The following is a 19275-nucleotide window of genomic DNA, read 5'->3' as shown; positions in this document are numbered from 1 at the left end:
ATGTGCTTCCTGAGTAGAAGAGTGAGTGACGTGGTTGGCTGCTGTGTGACACTGCATTTTGTTGACAGCCTGCTTTGTGGACCCAACTTTAAGTGTGACAACAGTTGCATATTTCAGTGCCAGTTGCAAAGTTTGCCGTGCAGCACAGTGGGTATAAATGTGAATGAAAAAGTTGAAAAGTTGTTCGAGTACTCTGCATTCATTGAGAGGGAACTTTTTGTGGCATGTGTACTGTGCTCAAAAACTTTGGGTAGCAAATGTTGGGTAAGCTTGGCAATCTTCCTGAAGTTGGTAAACTTGTTCCTCATTTGCTTCCATGATCAGTGGACATGGGTTTGGACGCTTTGGGCTCATCAGGCTGGATTTTGTGAATGGAGGCGAGTTGGAGGCAGGACTGCTTGTCGTGTCAATGTCCCGCCTCCATCCTTGCCTGACCATTCCGAGGGATTTTCTCCTGATGGAGCTTGTTAAGCCCGCCCTGCGGGCTCAGCGGGCCAATTAGGGAAGAAGTCACTGATGTAATGTCCATGTGTAATTGAGACACGGACTGCAGAAGTTGGTTATAACAGGTGTTTACTGAATGGAGACAAAACTGGAACCACTATACAAAGTTACTACACAGGCTTATATACAGGGGTGGTCACTACTGGTACTGCAGTATACAGGGGCTGCAGAATATAGTTCCTTCTTCAAGGTACATACACTACAATTGACAGATCACGTCAACGTCAGACGTGCTATCTGTCAAGACTTCTTGAAAGAAGAAATTACAGCATTTGACAGCTCTGTGAAGCCATGTCGTTCCGAGGGTGAAAGTTCAGTTGAGCCTAATTGGGACTTAATTCCCAGACTGGCTTGGGAACTCCACACTCCAAGACGTGGGGGGCAGGTGGAAGATGCTCCCTCTCTCCCACTGCCTGGAATTTGGAGGAAATTTAACTGAGACCTGGCACCCGGGTACTGCCCCAGATCCTGGCCCTCTGGCGGGTGATGATCCTGCCCTCTTCAACTACTGGAATTTCTGCTCCAATGTAATTAAATCAAAGATTTACCTGTTCAACATCCAAGTGGCTACTATTTAAGACATTTCTTTTGTTCTTCCAGATTCCTGAAAATGATGAAGTTTTCACTGTCCAACTGACTAGTGTTGAGGGAGGAGCTGAAATCAATTCTACACAAAGCAGCTTTCAACTTAAAATCAACAAAAATGACAGTCCCTTGCGATTAGCACAAGCAGTATACACAGTCTCAGAGACAGTTGATGTGATTACCATACCAGTCATTCGTGGGAGGGACCAAGATGGAAAAATAATTGGTTCTGATGATGCTCTGGTTTCTATTAATTACCAGATAGTAACTGGCAACAGTTCTGCCAGTGCATTGTTACAATCTGATTTTATTGATCTCCAACCAAACAGGACCATTATTTTCCCACCTTATGTACATGAAGTAAATCTGAAATTTCAGATTATTAATGATCCTATCCCTGAAATTGCAGAGTCATTTCAGGTTTTCTTACTTGAAGATACAATAAAGGGAGATGCAGTACTGCTTAGACCCAGTACAGTTCAGGTTATTATTGAGCCAAATGACAAACCTCATGGAGTTCTGTCAATTAGCAGCAGTCTTCTGGCACAGAAAGTTGTTATCGATGAAGACATGACAACAAGGTAGGGTACAATACAAATTTCTCTTGCTACAGCTTCTTGTATTATTATGTTCAGTAATATTCTTTGTTTTACATAGAAACAATTTTAGATGTCCTTCATGCTTAGTAATATTAATCTAGTTGGAGTGACTGAATGCTGACTTAAATTTTTCTTTCAATTATACATTTTTCCAAATAATAAGAGCACTACCATTTAGATTTCTCTTAAACATAATAATTGAAGGTACTTAATATTATTTGGTAATCTGATGACTATGCGCTCAAGTTATATATTTACTTAAATTTGTCTTTTTGGAAGATGCCGTTATTTCATCTATTTATGTGGAAATTTCTTCTGTTAATATCTCTTGTTCTCTCTCATCATTCCAAATTCTAAATTGCTTATTTATCTACCAATGTTAACTCAAGCCCTTTTAAGTACTGAGAGACATCGCTGCATGTAATGAGCACTATAGAAATGTAAGAGGACCACGAGGGGGCAAAAGCTCAATCCAAGAAGAGGGTCTTATTGTGGTTTTTGAAACCAGCGAAGGAGATGTCAAGGTGGAGATGCTGAGGGAAGGAGTTCTAGAGGGCAGGGACCAGGCGAGTGAAGGATAAGCTACCAGTTTAAGCTACCAGTAATGGAGTTGAGGGATGGAAATGAGCTAGTGTTGGAGGACCAGAGGGTACACTTCAAGATGTAAGCTTAGAGGAGATCACTGTGGCAGAGCTGTTTACAAGAGCCATAGTGGGCACAGCAAAGGATGCCCAGATTGAAGTAGTAGAAGCAGGCAGTAAGCTTGTCCAGGAGCGATGAGTGTCTGAGACAGTGGAGGTCAAGAAGGTTGGTGGGGAAGCAGCGGTGAGTGGAGGCTGGAAGCAAGACAGAATTGAGGTAGTCAGTCGGGGAAGGTTGGTGTTATAAGAAGCAAGGACAGAGGCAAGGGGGTAAGGAGCACAGAGAATGTAGAGAGCGAGGCAAGTATGATGGGGGTGGAGAAATTGAAGAGCTCAGACCTGGGGCAGCAGTTATTAAACAGAGGTTAGAAACAATAACATCCAGTATGAAAGTTTGTCAGAGAAATGTTTCAACTAGACAGTATTCATAGTGAACCAAGGCGGTTGGAGAGTAGTCCAGAATCAATGTAGGATTCAGAGAGACTGGGTTGTGCACAGTGGTGTAGAAGTTTGGTGTCTGCAGAGGTTGGAGATTAATCCAGGGTCAGCACAAAAGTCTTCTGGCAATCTTTTAGCAGACTTTATGCCATTAGTAAATTATTTTTTGACAACAGGTTGGTAATTAAAGCTACATGTTTGGCTAATGTATGCCAGATTTTATATAGTTCATCCAAATTACTAAATCACATATAAATAACTGCTTAAGAAACAAAATTGAAGCTTTGTAGAATGACAGATTTTAGATGCCCATACAAATCCAGTTATTGTCGCAGTGTTCATTAATCCATGTAGTAATCCATCCATTGCTGTATATTCTGGTTGCAGATTTGATGGAATTGCTATTGTAAGGAATGGTGGGACACATGGTAACGTTTCGGTGAACTGGCTTATTTCAAGGAACAGTAGTGACTTTTCTGCTGTCACTGCAGACCTCATGCCAGCTTCAGGAACTCTGAACCTTGTGGAAGGGCAGATGCTGGCCACAGTACACTTCACCATCATTAATGACAATACACCCGAGGAAGCGGAGGCTTACCTTTTCCAACTGTTAAACAGTACAATAAAAGGAGGAGCAGAACTGGATGAACCCATGCAAGTAGGTTTATTAAAACAATAGCAAAATACTGCGAATGCTGGAAATCTGAAATAACAACAGAAAACGCTGGAAATACTCAGCAGGCCAGGCAGCATCCGTGGAGAGAGAAACAGAGTTAACGTTTCAGGTCAAAGACCTTTTGTCAGAATTGTTTATTAAAACTCCTGTTTAGATGCACATTATAATTTTCTTCAGTACACTCCTAGGAATATATAAAACTGCTTTGCATAAATTTTTGAGGACAGATAGATAATGTAAGTAAAAAGAAAGGAAGAAAGAATTTGCATTTATATAGCGCCTTTCACAACCTCAGGTCATCCAAAAACGCTTCACAGCCAATGGAGTACTTTTGAAGTGTACTCACTGTTGCAAAGAGAAATATGAACAAATAATCTTTTTTAGTGATGTTGGTTGAGGAATAAATATTGGCCAGGACACCAGGAGAACTCCCCTGCTCGTCTTCAAATAGTGGCATGGGAACTTTCACATCCACCTGAGAAAGCAGACGGGGCTTCGGTTTAACGTCTCATCTGAAAGGTGGTACATCCGACAGAGTCAGTTGCAGGTTATAGTTTTGACAGTATTGTAACCAATCTGTTGTATTTTAAATTACTAGGGTGGACCAGGGATAGAAATAAAGTTATTTACACTTCTCATCTTTCTCTTCTTGTTTAGATTATTTTCTATATTCAGGATAGCGATGATGTTTATGGCCTAATTACATTCCATTCTATGGAAGGACAGAAGATAGAGAGTAGCCCTGCTGGGCGGTTTCTGTCGTTGAGTTTTGCCAGGCACAATGGAACCATGGGGGTTGTGAAGTTGAACTACACTGTACTGTACATCCCTGCTGGTGTTACGGATCTTTCTAAAGCAAAGGATGATGTCCTAAATGTTTCTAGCAAAAATAGTATCATCTTCATGCCAGGACAATCACAGATGAGCCTCAAGCTGCCAATAAGAAGCGATGCATTCCTTCAAAACGGAGCAAGCTTCCTTGTACAGGTATGTCAATATAAATGACAGCAGTTTATAATATGCTGATTCAATATTAATGGCCAAATTGTCAATATGTTTTTGCACACCAATATCGATGATCCATTGGGATTTTGTAATATTTGTATCAGTGACATTGAACGCTTTTCAGTGAAAAATCAATCTCAGTTTAGTTCCCTTGAGACTGTTTATCTTATACAGTTGCTGCTAGTGTCATTATATTTAACTGAAATATACTTGATGCCATTATTTTACAGAGTGCTTTGCAGGGAGATATATCAGCTGCAATTGAAAACAGGAGTTTTCTGACTAAATGTGTGCTACCATTCTTTAAATATCATTAGACCATTTATTATTTAAAATGTTTGCAAACCAGCATTTAAACCCTTTTTGCTGTTATTTTAAGTAGTAATAATAATTTGTACTGTGCTGAAGAAGTGAGTATAAACAGCTTAATAGTGGAAGTTTTTCCACCATCTTCAGATCCCTGGAACAGTATAGCCAGATTTCTCGATCACTATTCGGTCATAGTTCCTGTTATCTTAAACCACTGTCTTGTTTTTCCAGTTCTTTGCCACTTTCAAAAATTACTGCCCAGGTTCTCTTGATATTTTTACCAACGCAAGGTAATTAATTAATATCCTGGAGCATTAAAGTGCTCAATTATGCTGCCTGTTCAAGTTTGAACATACAGCAATCAGTCACTGTACTTTCCAACACTGTATATGAATTAAATGGAGGCTTTAAGGTTACATTGAAGCTTTCTAGTTTTTGGAACTGGGGGCAATAAGACTCTGAAACCCCATACTGTCAAACTCTTAGGGGGTGATTTTCTCAATGAGAAGCTTTTGAAGGCAGGACTCCCACTTGTCGGGTTTCAGTCCTGCCTCCATCAGCTCCTGGCCAAACAGTGGGATTTTCCCCTGATTGACCTTGTTAAGCCCGCCTGGCGGGCTTAGCAGGCCAATTAGGGCGAAGCCGGTTACAGAGCACGTCAACGTATGACGTGTCATCTGTCAAGAATTTTTGAAAGCTCTGTGAAGCTGTCAAACACTGACATTCTGTGTAGTTTGATGAGTCATTGTGTTCGGGACTCATCAAACCTTTCTACTTTGCCGAAATCAGATGACTGTTGCATCAGAGGATGCAGCAGCCAGTCTGTGAAATCTACAATGGAGATGTCGGGGACTCCGGTTCCACAGCGGCTGAAGGCTACAGGAAGAAACAAAGGTAAGTTAACATTTTCTAACACTTTACACTCACCTCACATACTGACCACTCCACACTTGCACCCATCACTCACCTCTACAACGCACTTTCAGACCCCTCCGACCCACTGGGTTCCCCCAGGTCGGGAAGCCCGCACTTCAGGGCACAAAATGGGGATAATCCTATTTTTTGCCTGTTAGCTATCTGTTAACAGGCAGTTAATAGGCTTTAATCCCTTTAATCCCTTCCCGCCTCCAAGGAGATGGGACCCGGCGTGGGATGGCTTCCCGTCTCCTGGCAAGAGGGCATGGAGGCGGGTTGGGGGCGCGTTGGGCACCCAGCCCCAAATTCTGCCATTTTCCCGGCAGTCCCGCCTCCATACCCGCCTTCTCGGGGCTGAGAAAATCACCCCCTTACAACCTAATTTTGCCTGAATTTGTGATTAATCCCATTAAATGCCTTTGGGGTTGAGATAGCATGCTTTTGTATACCCTGACAATCTACAATCAGTCTGTTAGAAAGGAAGAACAAACTTTCATTTATATGGTATCTTTCACAACCTCGGGAAGACCCAAAGTTTTTCACAACCAATGGAAATGAAAATTGGGCAGGGTGTATAACGGACTAGCGATCGGCCACCGCACATTTTGCTCTCTGAAGTTGAACTTCACTCCCATAGTGTTTAGTTATTTTGACCTTGCTACCATATTGGTGCAATGTTATATTGGAATCTTTCTGAGAAGTATGACACTGTTTTACTTCATACTTACTGTTTATCCTTGTATGTAATCTCCATGTGCATGCAATAGGCTATTGATGGCTGCTGTTTTAATTTTATCCTAAGTTTGATGTATCATAGCAGAATAGCATTCTGAGTCGCACTGCATTGCGGATTAGATATTTAAGACTATCAAAAATCCTATCCAAGAGCACCCTTCCAAACTATATTTTGCTGTTTTTTAAATGATGTTTAATTTACTTCAACACTGTGTATATTTATCTTATTTCAGTTTTTGCTTCTGTCCTTTAAGATAAAATTTTGGTCTGATTGTATTTGAAACTTCTTAATTCCTGATTCAAAACTGAACCAGCCTCTTTATTCCAATATAAACAATCAAAATTAGTTACGGTTATGCCATCTTTCTTAAATTCACACTCATTTTTTTAATAAGCATTAGTTGCTCTGCAGCAGCTCCAGTTCTCTATTGCAAAATTGCTGGTATTAAACTGTACCTTGAAGAGAGCTGCTGCAGAGAATACTATAATTTGTTAATGCATTCCCTGAATTGTGTCCAAGTCAAGCTGTGGGTGATGTTGGCTGCAGTTTCTTTGTTGGCTGGGGTTTGTAACTAATTTTACATAAAAATATTCCAAATGGTTCAGTTCATCATAGTATTAATGTTTGAGTGAGGAATTAGAGTGCAGTTCACTATAGTACCACAGCTCCCCTCCGAACAATTTATACTTGCCCTCTCTTCAATTACCTGTACTTGAATACTATTTTGCTTCACACATCATTTGCTTTTGTTTTAACAGAATTAAACTAATATGATTGGGTTATGTGCCTGGTGGCACAGTGGTTTACTGTTGTATAGTGCCTAGTGACTTTTGTTCCCTACATGGCACTGATTCTAGGCAGATGATCAGGGGAAGGTAGTCAACAGTCATAACAAGTCCAGTGCTTTCCTACAGTAAGTTAGGAAAAAAGAGCAGGTAAGAAGTTCTCCTGCACCTCTTAATGGCAAGATAAAGGCAGGTTTTCACAAGAACACAAGATAGATATGGATAAAAAATGCCATTTGGCATATCTCAATTCATCCAGAAATAACATACAAGGTTAGACTTTCTGAGCAATTTTCAGAGGTGAATTGGGTAAACTTTGTTGGAACATTGGGCAAAGATCTGCAATGTTGGATCTCTGCCCATTTCCCCTCCTCTGATTTTCTAATTGGGCTTTATATTAGTCCAGGAAGAATCCTCCATTCTGTGGATGGATACATGTAAATTAATGCATTTTCACCCCATTCCCTGTTGTTTCCACCCGTATAATGCTATGTTATTTAACCGGCCATCTTAACTGGAGTTGAGGATTGCTAAGTGCTGAGTTCCATGCAGAAATCATTTTAAAGAGACCAGTAGCAAGACTGTCACATTGTCAGGCCATTGTGAAGCTATTTTGCTATTTTCCCTGTGAGGACATTGAAGACCCTGTAGCAATTGCTGTGGTGTTGCCTTTTTTGTACTTCTGCAGGCATTTTGCTACAATGGTTATGCCCCTGGAAATTCCCTTATTTCTCTGCTGGAAGGACCTTCATTGGGGGCTTTATGCCCTCTGAGACATTCTTCAATGTTTTTTGGCAAGCAGGCATGAAAATCTATCAGTTGCTGAGGCCTGTCCCTCAAAGCTACTCCAGACATGTAAATCCTGCAGCAGCATGCTCTTTCCTGACCAATCATCAGCAAAGTGATGGAAGGTGTCGTCGACATTGCTATCAAGCGGCACTTACTCACCAATAACCTGCTCACTAATGCTCAGTTTGGGTTCTGCCAGGACCACTCGGCTCCAGACCCTATTAGAGCCCTAGTAAAATTGAAGTCAATAGGAACCAGGGGGAAAACTCTCCACTGACTGGATTGCTCTACAGAGAGCTGGCATGGACTCGATGGGCCGAATGGCCTCCTTCTGTGCCGTTATAACTCTCTGACTCTATACCTAGCACAAAGGAAGATGGTTGTGGTTGTTGGAGGCCAATCATCTCAGCCTCAGGGCATCACTGCAGGTGTTCCTCAGGGCAGTGTCCTAGGCCCAACCATCTTTAGCTGTTTCATCAGTGACTTTACCTCCATCATAAGGTCAGAAGTGGGGATGTTCACTGATGATTGCACAGTGTTCAGTTCCATTCGCAACTTCTCAGATAATGAAGCAGTCCGTGCCCACCTGCAGCAAGACCTGGACAACAATCAGGTTTGGGCTGATAAGTGGCAAGTAACATTTGCGCCATACAAGTGGCAGGCAATGACCATCTCCAACAAGAAAGAGTCTAACCACGTCTCCATGACATTCAACAGGATTGCCATCGCCAAATCCCCATGCATCAATATCCTGGGGGGTCACCATTAACCAGAAACTTAACTGGACCAGCCACATAAATACTGTGACTACAAGAGCAGGTCAGAGGCTGGGTATTCTGCGGTGAGTGACTCACCTCCTGACTCCCCAAAGCCTTTCCACCATCTACAAGGCACAAGTCAGGAGTGTGATGGAATACTCCCCACTTGCCTGGATGAGTGCAGCTCCAACAACACTCAAGAAGCTCGACACCATCCAGGACAAACCAGCCCGCTTGATTGGCACCCCATCCACCACCTCAAATATTCACTCCCTCCACCACCGGAGCACCGTGGCTGCAGTGTGTACCATCTACAAGATGCACTACAGCAACTTGCCAAGGTTTCTTCAACAGCACCTCCCAAAACCACGACCTCTACAGTCTAAAAGGACAAGGGCAGCAGGCGCAGGGGAACACCATCCCCTCCAAGTTCCCCTCCAAGTCACACACCATCCTGACTTGGAAATATATCGCTGTTCCTTCATCGTCACTGGGTCAAAATCCTGACACACCCTCCCTAGCAGCACTGTGGGAGTACCTTCACCACACGGACTGCAGCAGTTCAAGAAGGTGGCTCATCACCACCTTCTCAAGGACATTCAGGGATGGGCAATAAATGCTGGTCTTGCCAGTGATGGCGACATCCCGTGAAGGAATAAAAATAAAATTGTCTGTGTACTCAGTAGCAAGGCCTATAATCTCAGTGTGAGAGGAAAACAGCCACTCGGCTTAAAAAACATATAAAGTACTCTTGCCCAAAGAATGTGAATTGAAATAAGTGGTCTTCCTCTAGTTCAACTGAGGACTGAAAAATAGTGGAATCCAAGCTGCAATATATAAAAAATAAGACATTTTTGTGGATCTTTTGCAAGAAGATTTTCTAATTTTAGTTGTTCTTTCAAGTGAGGTACTGTTTTGAAATGGAAAAAAGATTGCTCACATTTGGAAACAGACTCATGATAATGGAAGTGTGTCTAGTATGATGAATCAAAAATGACATAAATGCATGTATACTGCTTTGAATTCTTGCTCTCGATCCTCGATTTTTACTCCTGTCACGAGTGCGGTGTACAGGGGCCAGGACGAGCAGTAAGCTTGCATGACGGCACCCCATGAGATGTAAAAGATTTTAACTCCCAGGCCTCATTTCCATGTCAGAGGTCTGAATTCTGCCCAAACACTGCAGGAATCACTACCTGGCCAGTGGGCGGAAGCAGGATTTCATGTAGCAGGAGGTCACTGCCGGGACCTGAGGGAATGTTCCTCGGCACAAAGGTAATTGGTCATGTGGAGGGGGTCTGGAGCAGGAGTTCTCCGCTGGGGCCCCACAAGGTAACCATTAAAAAAATTAAAATTACCTATCAGGTTTCACTGGCAGGTCTGGCACTGTGTGTGACTTGTGCAATTGGGAGTTACAATCGCATCGGGGTCCTAAATGCGCTATTGGACCCTCACTTTTACATGTTAATGAGGCCCCCATCTGCCTGTGATGGGCGTCCTTGCCCGAAACCAAAAACTGCACGGTTAAAATGGCGGCGTGTGGGAGTTTGTCAGGAATGCAGCAGGAAGCACGCGACCGCCATTTCAACCTGTCACGTTTCTGTCGGGTGGGTTGGATTAAAATCAGATTTACCCTGAACTCATGGGCCCCGATATTTGCTCAAGGCTGGGAAGAGAGCGGGGGACGGGGGGAGGATATTTGAACAGGAAACCATGGGGGAGATTTTCTGACATCGGAGGAGGCAGGTTTGGAGGCAGGAAAGGTGGGGAAATCAGAAACAATGAGGGCGGGTTCGGAACCTGCCTCCGCGGGATTTTGCCGATGCCGGTTTTGGAGGTCGGGGAACGGTCCCGCCTCCAGCTGGCCATAGCGCTAGTTAACATCATTAAATGCTCGTTAAGGGCCTCTCTAAGCTTATTTTCAGATGCCCTCGTGATTTTTCGAGCATTTCGGCATGTTCCATGACCCTCCTAAACAACGCCAGCTAAACCTGGCGGGTTGAATCATGGGTGGTCTCCTCACAGCTGCAAGTCCAACAATACATCATATATCTCATCAGGATTACTTGCAAGTGTCAGACCTTTGCTTTAAAAGGTCTTTGAGCACTTTTAGAAGGCCTTCCGAAGTCGGAGGTGCTGCAGCTTGTATGTATCAACTGTGGGACCTCCTTGGAAGACCCTCTCCCCGCTTGCAATGAGCGCTTCCCCAACAGAGGCATCTGCAAGCAGCATAGGAACCATTCCTTTTCTTTCTCCATGGACCTCAGATGAGGATGAGGAGCATCCACGGCAGCAACAGAACCAGGCAGCTCAGGAGCAACAGCAGCAGGAGCACCAACCTCCTGCTCAGCCATCTGATGCTGCTCAGGGCAGAAGGCACCAGTGCATCGAGGCACCTCATCACAGGAGACACCCCCGACAGAGGGTTTACAGACAAAGGATGAGCTACCTCAACATGAATGAGCAGCAGTGCCAAAGGAGGCTGAGATTTTCGCGAGAGGTTGTCCGAGAGATCTGCACACAGATCCGGAGGTTACATCCCTTGCCAGCTGTACCCACACAGCCTTGATTTCTTTGGGAGGCCTCTTCCTTCCAGATGAGTGGAAGAGCACCTCCCTGCTAGCTGTCACCCCCTCAAACAACATTTGCAGCACCTCATCCGAGAGCCTCGGGGAGGCCCTTGCCTTGGAATTGGACATAGTGGTTTCTCAAAATATGTTGCAGGTGGTGCAGCATAGGTAGAAATCCTGTGGAATGAGCTAAGGCAGCAAGAAGCCATAAAATCAGACTGGAAAAGTGATGACAGCAGAGGCGAGTTTCAGTCCCAAAACACTAATTGACCAAAGGCATCCCACACCTCTGAAATCAGTTAGTCAATCAGGGGAAAATCGCAATTTTTTCAAAACTATCAGTGGAGGTGGGTTTCAAACCCACCCAAACCGAAACCCGCCTCCATCTCGCCTTCAGTGCGAAAATCGCCCCCTGTAAGTATGGGTTTCCCGGACGTCTTGACGAAATTAACCGCAGGGCGTCTTGTTGGGTCTAGGGGAAACACTCCTCCACCTGGCCCACAAGCAGTACAATAAAGGCACATATCATTGATCCGGCCCTTCTCGCCTCCTTTTACCTGCTGGGATTCCCGCGGTCCAGGAACTCCCACCTCCATGTGTTAAGAATAAAAATGGAATAAAAAGGAGGCACGCTACCTTCTTAAAAATTTTACTGATCGACTTGCCTCCTGAGAGCGGATTTGTCACCTGTCCCCCCAGCCCGCCTCCATTAAAACCGGAAGTGGGCCGGCTGGGGTTGGGTTTGAGAGTTATAACATTTTTATCTTCCCACCCGCCCCCAACCCACCTGTCCTTGAGGGTTAAAATTCCCCCCATGCTATTTCTCTTTGTGCATTTACTGATAGTATTCTATTTTGCTTCATCAGGAGTTGCACCTTTGTGATCTCAGTACAAGAATTGTTTATTTTGTGCTATCTAAAGTTATGTTTTTGTTATAATTGTAGCAGCTGTAAGGTCGGGAAAAAATCTAACTATTTAATTTTCTTTCAGCCCACTGTGCTTGACATTGGGATATAGAGTTGATTTAAATTTGACAAGCTTCTATTAATTCTTCCAGCTAGAAACGGTGGAGTTAGTCAACATCATTCCTCTCATTCCATCAGTGAGTCCCAGGCTGGGTGATCTTCTAAACATCTCACGGACAGTTACTCCTGACCTAGCAAATGGAGAGGTTGGATTTACCAGCAATGAAACTCTACTTGTTTATGAACCAGAGAATTCTTCTGATAGTCAGGTATTTATGAGCTGCAAGTTATGGATTTTGCCAGAAAAATTATGACCGTATAGGTACGAACATACGGACAGGAAAAGACCTACTGGTCCATTCAGCCTGTCCCATACAGTTGTGTGCATCGCAATACATACACTCCCCATCCTACCCGGAGCCATGTGATCTGGGAGGGGAGAAAAAGTAGATTAAAAATCCTGGGCAGTCTGGGGAAAAAATCTGGAAACTTCCTTTTGAACCCCTTATGCGATTGGAACTAGCCCAGAAGATGAGGTAATAAATTACATAAATAAAAGTTTTTTTTTTTCTGTGCTGCACCTGGAGAATCAATGTTCTCTAAGAAACATCTGTGTGAATATAATGAATAGTAAATAGATTTTTATGTTTGGTTATGTTGATAGATCAATGATGTTTTAAAAGCACAGACACAATCCAAAAATTTCAGTTATTCTTTAGTTGTTGTGGTCTTCTTTCCAGATATATATTGCCTTGCAACGAGATGGAACTGATGGCTCCGCAGAGGTATACTGGCATTTGAAACCTACAGGGGTTAATCGTCATAATATCACCAGTGATGACCTCAGCCCAATCATTGGTTCTGTTACATTCTTATCAGGCCAGAGCCGTGCTACAATCAACATCACAGTAAAATCAGATGACCTGCCTGAAATAAATGAGACTTTGATTATCTCATTAGACCGGTATGTGTTTTCCACTGGGTTTGTTTGTTTTTAATTCACAAACTTGTTAATTTTTTCATTAATTAATCAAATATGATAAATTCATGATATCAATGCTTATTAACAATGTCAGCCTTGCTCAGTGGTAGCACTCTTGCCTCTGCTCCAACAGGTTGTGGGTTTAAGCCCCACTCCAGAGATTTGAGGACATAATCTAGGCTGAGGGAGTGTTGCAGTGACAGAGGTGCTGTCTTTCGGATAAGATGTTAAAGTGAGGTCCCATTTCCCTCTTGGGTGGATGTAAAAGATCTTTTGGCATTATTGGAAGAAAAGCAGGAGAGTTCTCTCAGTGTCCTGGCCAATATTTATTTCTGAACCAACATCAGTAAACCCAGATAGTCTGGTTATTTATCTCATTGCTGTTTGTGGGACCTTGCTGTGCGTAAATTGTCTGTCGCATTTCCCTATGTTACAACAGCGACTACACTTCAAAAGTACTTCATTGGCTATGAAGCATTTTTGGATGTCCTGAGGTTGCAAAAGATGCTATACAGATGTAAGTTATTTCTTTCTTAATTCCGAGTATCTCGTGATCAGCATTGAAATTTTGTTTAATTGAACTTCAGCGTAAGTGAAATATTGTTTTTTGCAACACCATTTTGTTTCATCGTTCAAAAGGAATTATTGCCTCTAACTTTACTCTTATGCAATAAATGTTATTTGATTATAGTAATTTAAGATAGAAATTATTTAATTAACCTTGAATGAAAGCAATGATATCAGTTCTAAAACTGCACAAGGTCCAATAAATATCAACATGTTTGCAAGCTTGAAGTATTATTGTGGGTCATTATCCAATAAATAGTTATGTTTACTAAACCAAAATGTTATTGGGGCAGTAATTCCTCCCCAAACACGTGAGTACGGAAGGGGTACTCACGTGTCTGGCCGGAGGAAATGCCGGTTTTCAGCATGCACAGCGCATGCGCTGAAAACCGGCATTTCCTCTCCTCTAACCCAAGAGGTGAAGAGGCTAGCGCGTGCGCTGTAGGGGGCAGCGCGTGCGTCTTGGATTTCCTCTGTTTTGGGGGATTTGCGCATGTCTAAAGGCCTTCGGTCTTTACGCTTGTAAAAAGCACACGTAAGTATTTATTTTTACAGGTAAGTGGTGTTTTAGTGTAATTTAGAATATTTTTTCTCCACAGGTTTATTATTTTAAAGAATCTACAATAAGGTAAGTTTAGTTTTAGACCCTTTTTATTAAAAATTTATTTTTTTCAAAAAAAAAATTATTGTTTAAATTATTTTTTTAAACTTATTTATACTTAATTTAATGATTGGGATGTTTTTTAAATTTTTATTTAAAGTTTAAATAGTGTTTTGGGCCCCCGTAGTTTTCATGAGTTTGACAGTTCTTACTCTCAAACTCATGAATGAACCTTCCCCTCCCCTGATTGGTTGTACAGTGCTCACCTGATCCCAGCCGGCACATCGCACTAACTACGCCGCTGGATCAGGTAAGCACTGCGCGCTGACATCTGAACCGGGCCTGTGACAGGAAATGCAAGCAGGCCCGGGCTTCAGATGTCAGCGCGCAGGGTGAGTGCAGATCGGGGGCTTGCATGCGCGGCAAGCCCCCGACACCAAGTTCTGGGCCATTAGGTTAATTGGTGCAGTGCGTTTTATTTATAGGTATGTGATTTGTTTGTACAATCGGGTAAACTGGACAAACCCTATCCAGCTACTTTTATATTGGCTCCATTTTAATTCGTAGTCTGGGAGCTGGCCCAGGTAGTTACATTGCTAAATCAGCTCTCCTATCTCAGTGGCAGTCTAGTAGACCCAGTTTTTCAACAGCCTATAGGCTCGATTTTAACCCAGAACAGGAATTGGATGGGCGAGGGCGAGGCAAGTGCCAAATCCCCCTAACAGTGGCAGCATGAGGCCCGGGCATTTTAAACACCTTGGCCTCATCTGCATGCCCCAGGTTAGTTACCCACCCAAACCGGGTGGAAAGTAGCAGCTGGCTGACGGTCAGGAGCGTAATTTTGGATGCCGGGAGGCCACTTCGAGGACCAAAGGAATGGTCGCCAGCACTTGGGTAAGTCACGGGGAGGGCATTTCGGGAGGGTTTCGCGATCAGGAAGGGGTGAACCTCGGGCAGGGGAGTCCTAAACTTTGCTTGTGGGATGCAGAGCAGCACTCCTGCTCCTGCTGGCCGCACAAGGAAACTAAAAAAACTTACTTGTTTGGGCCTCTTCCCTGGTGGGAAAAGACACAACGGCTTCCCCGTGCAGTCCACAACTTAAAATTACAGTTGGGGCCTGATGATGTCATTGGACCCTGATCTGTATATTTAAAGAAAGACCCCACCAGCTTCAGGTGCGTGTCTTGGTATGAAGTCTTGTCCGTCAGGAGTGCAGATTAGGAAATTTCAAGCATGCAGTCCAGGTCTTTCCATCCATAACGGACATAAAAATGTGGGGAACATGTTTATGATTTCCTGATATGTGCTCCCAGTGGATGCAGTTTCTCACCCAGAGTGTGCATTCATAAAATTATCCTTCTAGTCTTTGCTCAGCGCTTCTGGTTGTACACCATCCTTGCTGTAGTACAAGTTATTGTAAAATATTGCATTATGTGACATTGGTATATAAATGCATAATGCTGAAAATATCAAGGTCTTTTTTTACAATTGCTTAGATTTCTGCCCTCTTAATATTTCAATCTATTTAAGTACAACAGCTCTTAATTAGATATAGAGGTTGTGAGAGACACCTTACTTCCATTAAGTTATAAAAATAAGATATATCATAACTTGTTATAAAATACTGAAATTGTGTTTTTTGTTACAACATTCACTACATTGTTCACCTTGTTATTATCACACAGACAATGCTTTGCTTCTGGTGAGCAATAATAACATTAGTTTGGATACCAAAGTAAAACTGAACTAATGCAGACTTCAAATAGTCCTTATTGACATTCTTCTGCAGCAGTTACATTGTCAGTTTGCCGGCAGCCCTGCTGTTGGCAGCAAATTGGCAATGTAAAAGAGGCAGTGCTGCTACTGACAGAGGTGATGTGTACCACTAAAAGAGCTGTTTACAGCTGAAGCCTCTTGCACTCCCTTCAATGGCAACATTAAATACAGAATAGGCTTGCTGTTGGAAGAATAGGCAGCCATGTATTTTGGCAGCCAGGAAGCTGCATGCTTGAAATGCTCACAGCTGCCTCATACAGACCAACAAAACATTTTGTGATCAAAGGTGTGAAGTTCTGCCACCAACTAAATCATCATAAATTGAAGTTTAAAAAAAAGAGGAACTAATTGTAGAAAAAATTGGTTGTTGCTGCAGCACAAGTACCTGAAGTCAGTATTGCAGTCTCAATTCAGGTAGCAGGTCCTTCCCTACATGGCTCAAATGCATCTGCGGGACTGGCAGCAGCAGGAGAGCAATCTTCTGGCTAGACTACTGTGTCTGAATTATCAAAGAGGTTATTGTAGATACAGGTGCAGAAGAGAGTGTAAGTTGCGTTGTGAAAATATAGAAAAGTTAAAAAAACAGACAAAACTTTCAGAGTGATAAGATTATATTTAATACTTTTTTCCCATCTCCAGTTAGCATCTGTGTAACTTTATTTTGATACAAAGCTCCAATTTGCTGAATTACCATTAACACAATAAACTCTGATCAGCCTGCTAAGAGTTATCTTATGATTGGACATGGACACCTTCCAAAGCTAGTTTTTAAGCAATCAGCTGAGATTGCTGCTACTCGTATTCTAAGGAACATTTGAGAGTGAATACCAGTTTTAAACTGCGTTGCAGTCATATAAAAGTGGCAGTGTGACCTGGATTTTCCTGTGCTATCACACAAGAAAATATTGGAAATGGAATCAAAATGGGGCAGTAAGGACAATTGCTGCCTCCTTGACCCAAAATGGATTTTCTTTCCCCAACCCCGCCTGCCATATTACAGTAGAGGGGCAAGCTGCCCCATTTTCCTGTCTGCTACTTTTCTCAGGGCCACCGGCAGGCTTCTGCTTGCTGGTGGAAATCCCACCAGGAGCCTGCCGTGCATATACTGGGTCAGGGTCGTTATGAAGTCAGGGTGGCATGCACAAGTCCCACTTGACCCTTCTGGGTAGGAAAAGGAAAATCTAAGTCTGTAACGTTTGAATCAGGTCCCAACCTAACTCTGGAACCCAGTAGCTTGACATCTGTTGGAAGGCTCGGGCTTGACACTGCACGTAGTGTAATAAGTGCTCAGGGTAGTGCATTGGACTTCCTAAACACTTTGTAAACTTAGGTAAAGCCTTTTTTAATGTTTTGGCAAAGCTGTACTCCTGCCTATACTTTCAAAGCATAGGGAATGAACTGCTGTAGAGCAAAGCGTGTATGTAATGCTGTTGTTTGGGTATTAAAATGCAATTCCTAGACTGCAGCATAATCTGGTAGCTGCCAGCTGTGCTTCCTACTGCCACTCCCTATCTCTGAATGATAGTGTACTATTGCTGCAGCATTAGTTTCTTGGTTGCCAGTCCAGCCAGTGTAGCACCGTAGCCAGTCAGTGTGATAATAAAATCTTATTAGTAAATGCATATTTGGCATTTATTAATGTACATTTTGAACAATAATAAACAACAGAGCAACAAATAGGTGCTACTGCTAAATTAAGAAGTCTACTTCTAAAACCACAAGAAAATACAATCCCTCCTTGGGGAAAAATGCTTTTACTTTTACATTTATATTCACTGCTAGAAAAGGCTACAATCCCTAATTCAGTGCAAGTGGTCACCACACATTGGGAGAAACTTCACAATTTGTGTATTGATTTTCCTGGCTGCATGTAAAAAGGGTGCATTTCAAAAAAATATGCATATGTTTCAAACACAAAGGCTAGGATAACTTTACAGTGAGGGTTTTTCCAGACACAAGAACAATATGTTATTGCTAAACCTCTGAAGTAAAATGTGCTCAGCTGCTGTAGTTTGCCCACGTAGTGTGTGCAGTGTTTGGCAATAATCCTCTTTGTGGACCCATCTTGGCATCGTGTCATGAATAGACTGTGACATTCTGGTTAGTCACGGGACCACACTAGTTCATTGGGCAATTCCAAACCCTTTGAATACAATTGTCATTAGTGCAAGTAGGATTTTCATAATGTGCATGTTATGCGATGTTGCAAAAGAAAAAACCCTCTTTTATCCTACCTTTTGAAACTTCTGGAAAACAACATTCATATTCTCTACCACTCTATGTCTACAGGGTAGAGACAGAAAGATTTGTGGTATATTTTGGGTAAGTAGAGTAAGTTGTGTTGTTCAGGTTTTGCTCAAAATGTTATGATTCTCATCTACTTTGTATGGTGCTTCATGAGTACAGTATTAGCACACACATCATCTGTTTGCATGCAGCATGATTGAAATCAAGGAAGCATTAGGTTATTTGTGCCTACAGTATGTAAGGTAGTTAATTAACATAACAAAGTTGCTCCCATGGTTACTGTCTTTATTTGGTTGTTATTTTGGATATTCATTAACAATTAAAGAAGAAAACAGTGTTACTAGGATTCTGAAGCAGCTTTGTTTGCTTACCACAATTTTATTCCAGGTAACCTACTTTGCATTGCCCTTTTGCACTTTGCTTTACATGAACTCAAATAGATGTATTATATATGTTTAACTGGAGACTAATTTTCTAACATTAATCAAATGGTATAGAAAAGACAGTACTGCCAGCTGTCATTATTGCTATTGAAATCAATGTGGCTGTAGATCACACCATTGAGACTATTGTAGAGTTGAAAATTGTCATGGGCCAATGCTTTGTTGGTCACCATATAAAATTGTTTGTTGCCTTGATGTCTACAGATTGATTGTGATTTGAGAATGCAAACTTAAAATTTCTGATTTTTGCATGCAGGAACAACTATTAGCATGATTTACCTGAAGCCATAAATATACAATCTTATTCTACGGAGTTGACTAGTTAAAATTGACCTATCAAGGAACTAGGGGACACAGTGGGTTCTTCCTGAAATAGCTGGAACT

The 19275-nt window shown here is 42.4% G+C and overlaps 1 protein-coding gene across 6 annotated transcripts in view; it reads left to right on the top strand.

Annotated features, from left to right (window-relative positions):
- Window positions 1-19275, top strand: part of adgrv1 (adhesion G protein-coupled receptor V1) — a 986427-nt gene that overhangs the window by 97400 nt on the left and 869752 nt on the right. For 5 of the 6 annotated variants that reach the window (XR_015078534.1, XM_085989068.1, XM_085989050.1 and 2 more), the window contains exons 7-12: window positions 1105-1670; window positions 3155-3425; window positions 4101-4430; window positions 12368-12544; window positions 13016-13239; window positions 18491-18523. Coding sequence is in view for 5 of the 6 variants with exons in the window: in XM_085989068.1 (XP_085845194.1) it covers window positions 1105-1670; window positions 3155-3425; window positions 4101-4430; window positions 12368-12544; window positions 13016-13239; window positions 18491-18523 (1601 nt within the window). In the remaining variant the exon portion in view is untranslated. The remainder of the gene's footprint in view (window positions 1-1104; window positions 1671-3154; window positions 3426-4100; window positions 4431-12367; window positions 12545-13015; window positions 13240-18490; window positions 18524-19275) is intronic. The other variant, XM_085989059.1, reaches the window with a different exon arrangement.

This window comes from Somniosus microcephalus, chromosome 1 (genome assembly GCF_052327205.1).
Source record: "Somniosus microcephalus isolate GS21.2 chromosome 1, FLI_Smic_1.0, whole genome shotgun sequence".
NCBI lineage: Eukaryota > Metazoa > Chordata > Chondrichthyes > Squaliformes > Somniosidae > Somniosus > Somniosus microcephalus.
This window is presented reverse-complemented; position numbering and strand designations above follow the sequence as displayed.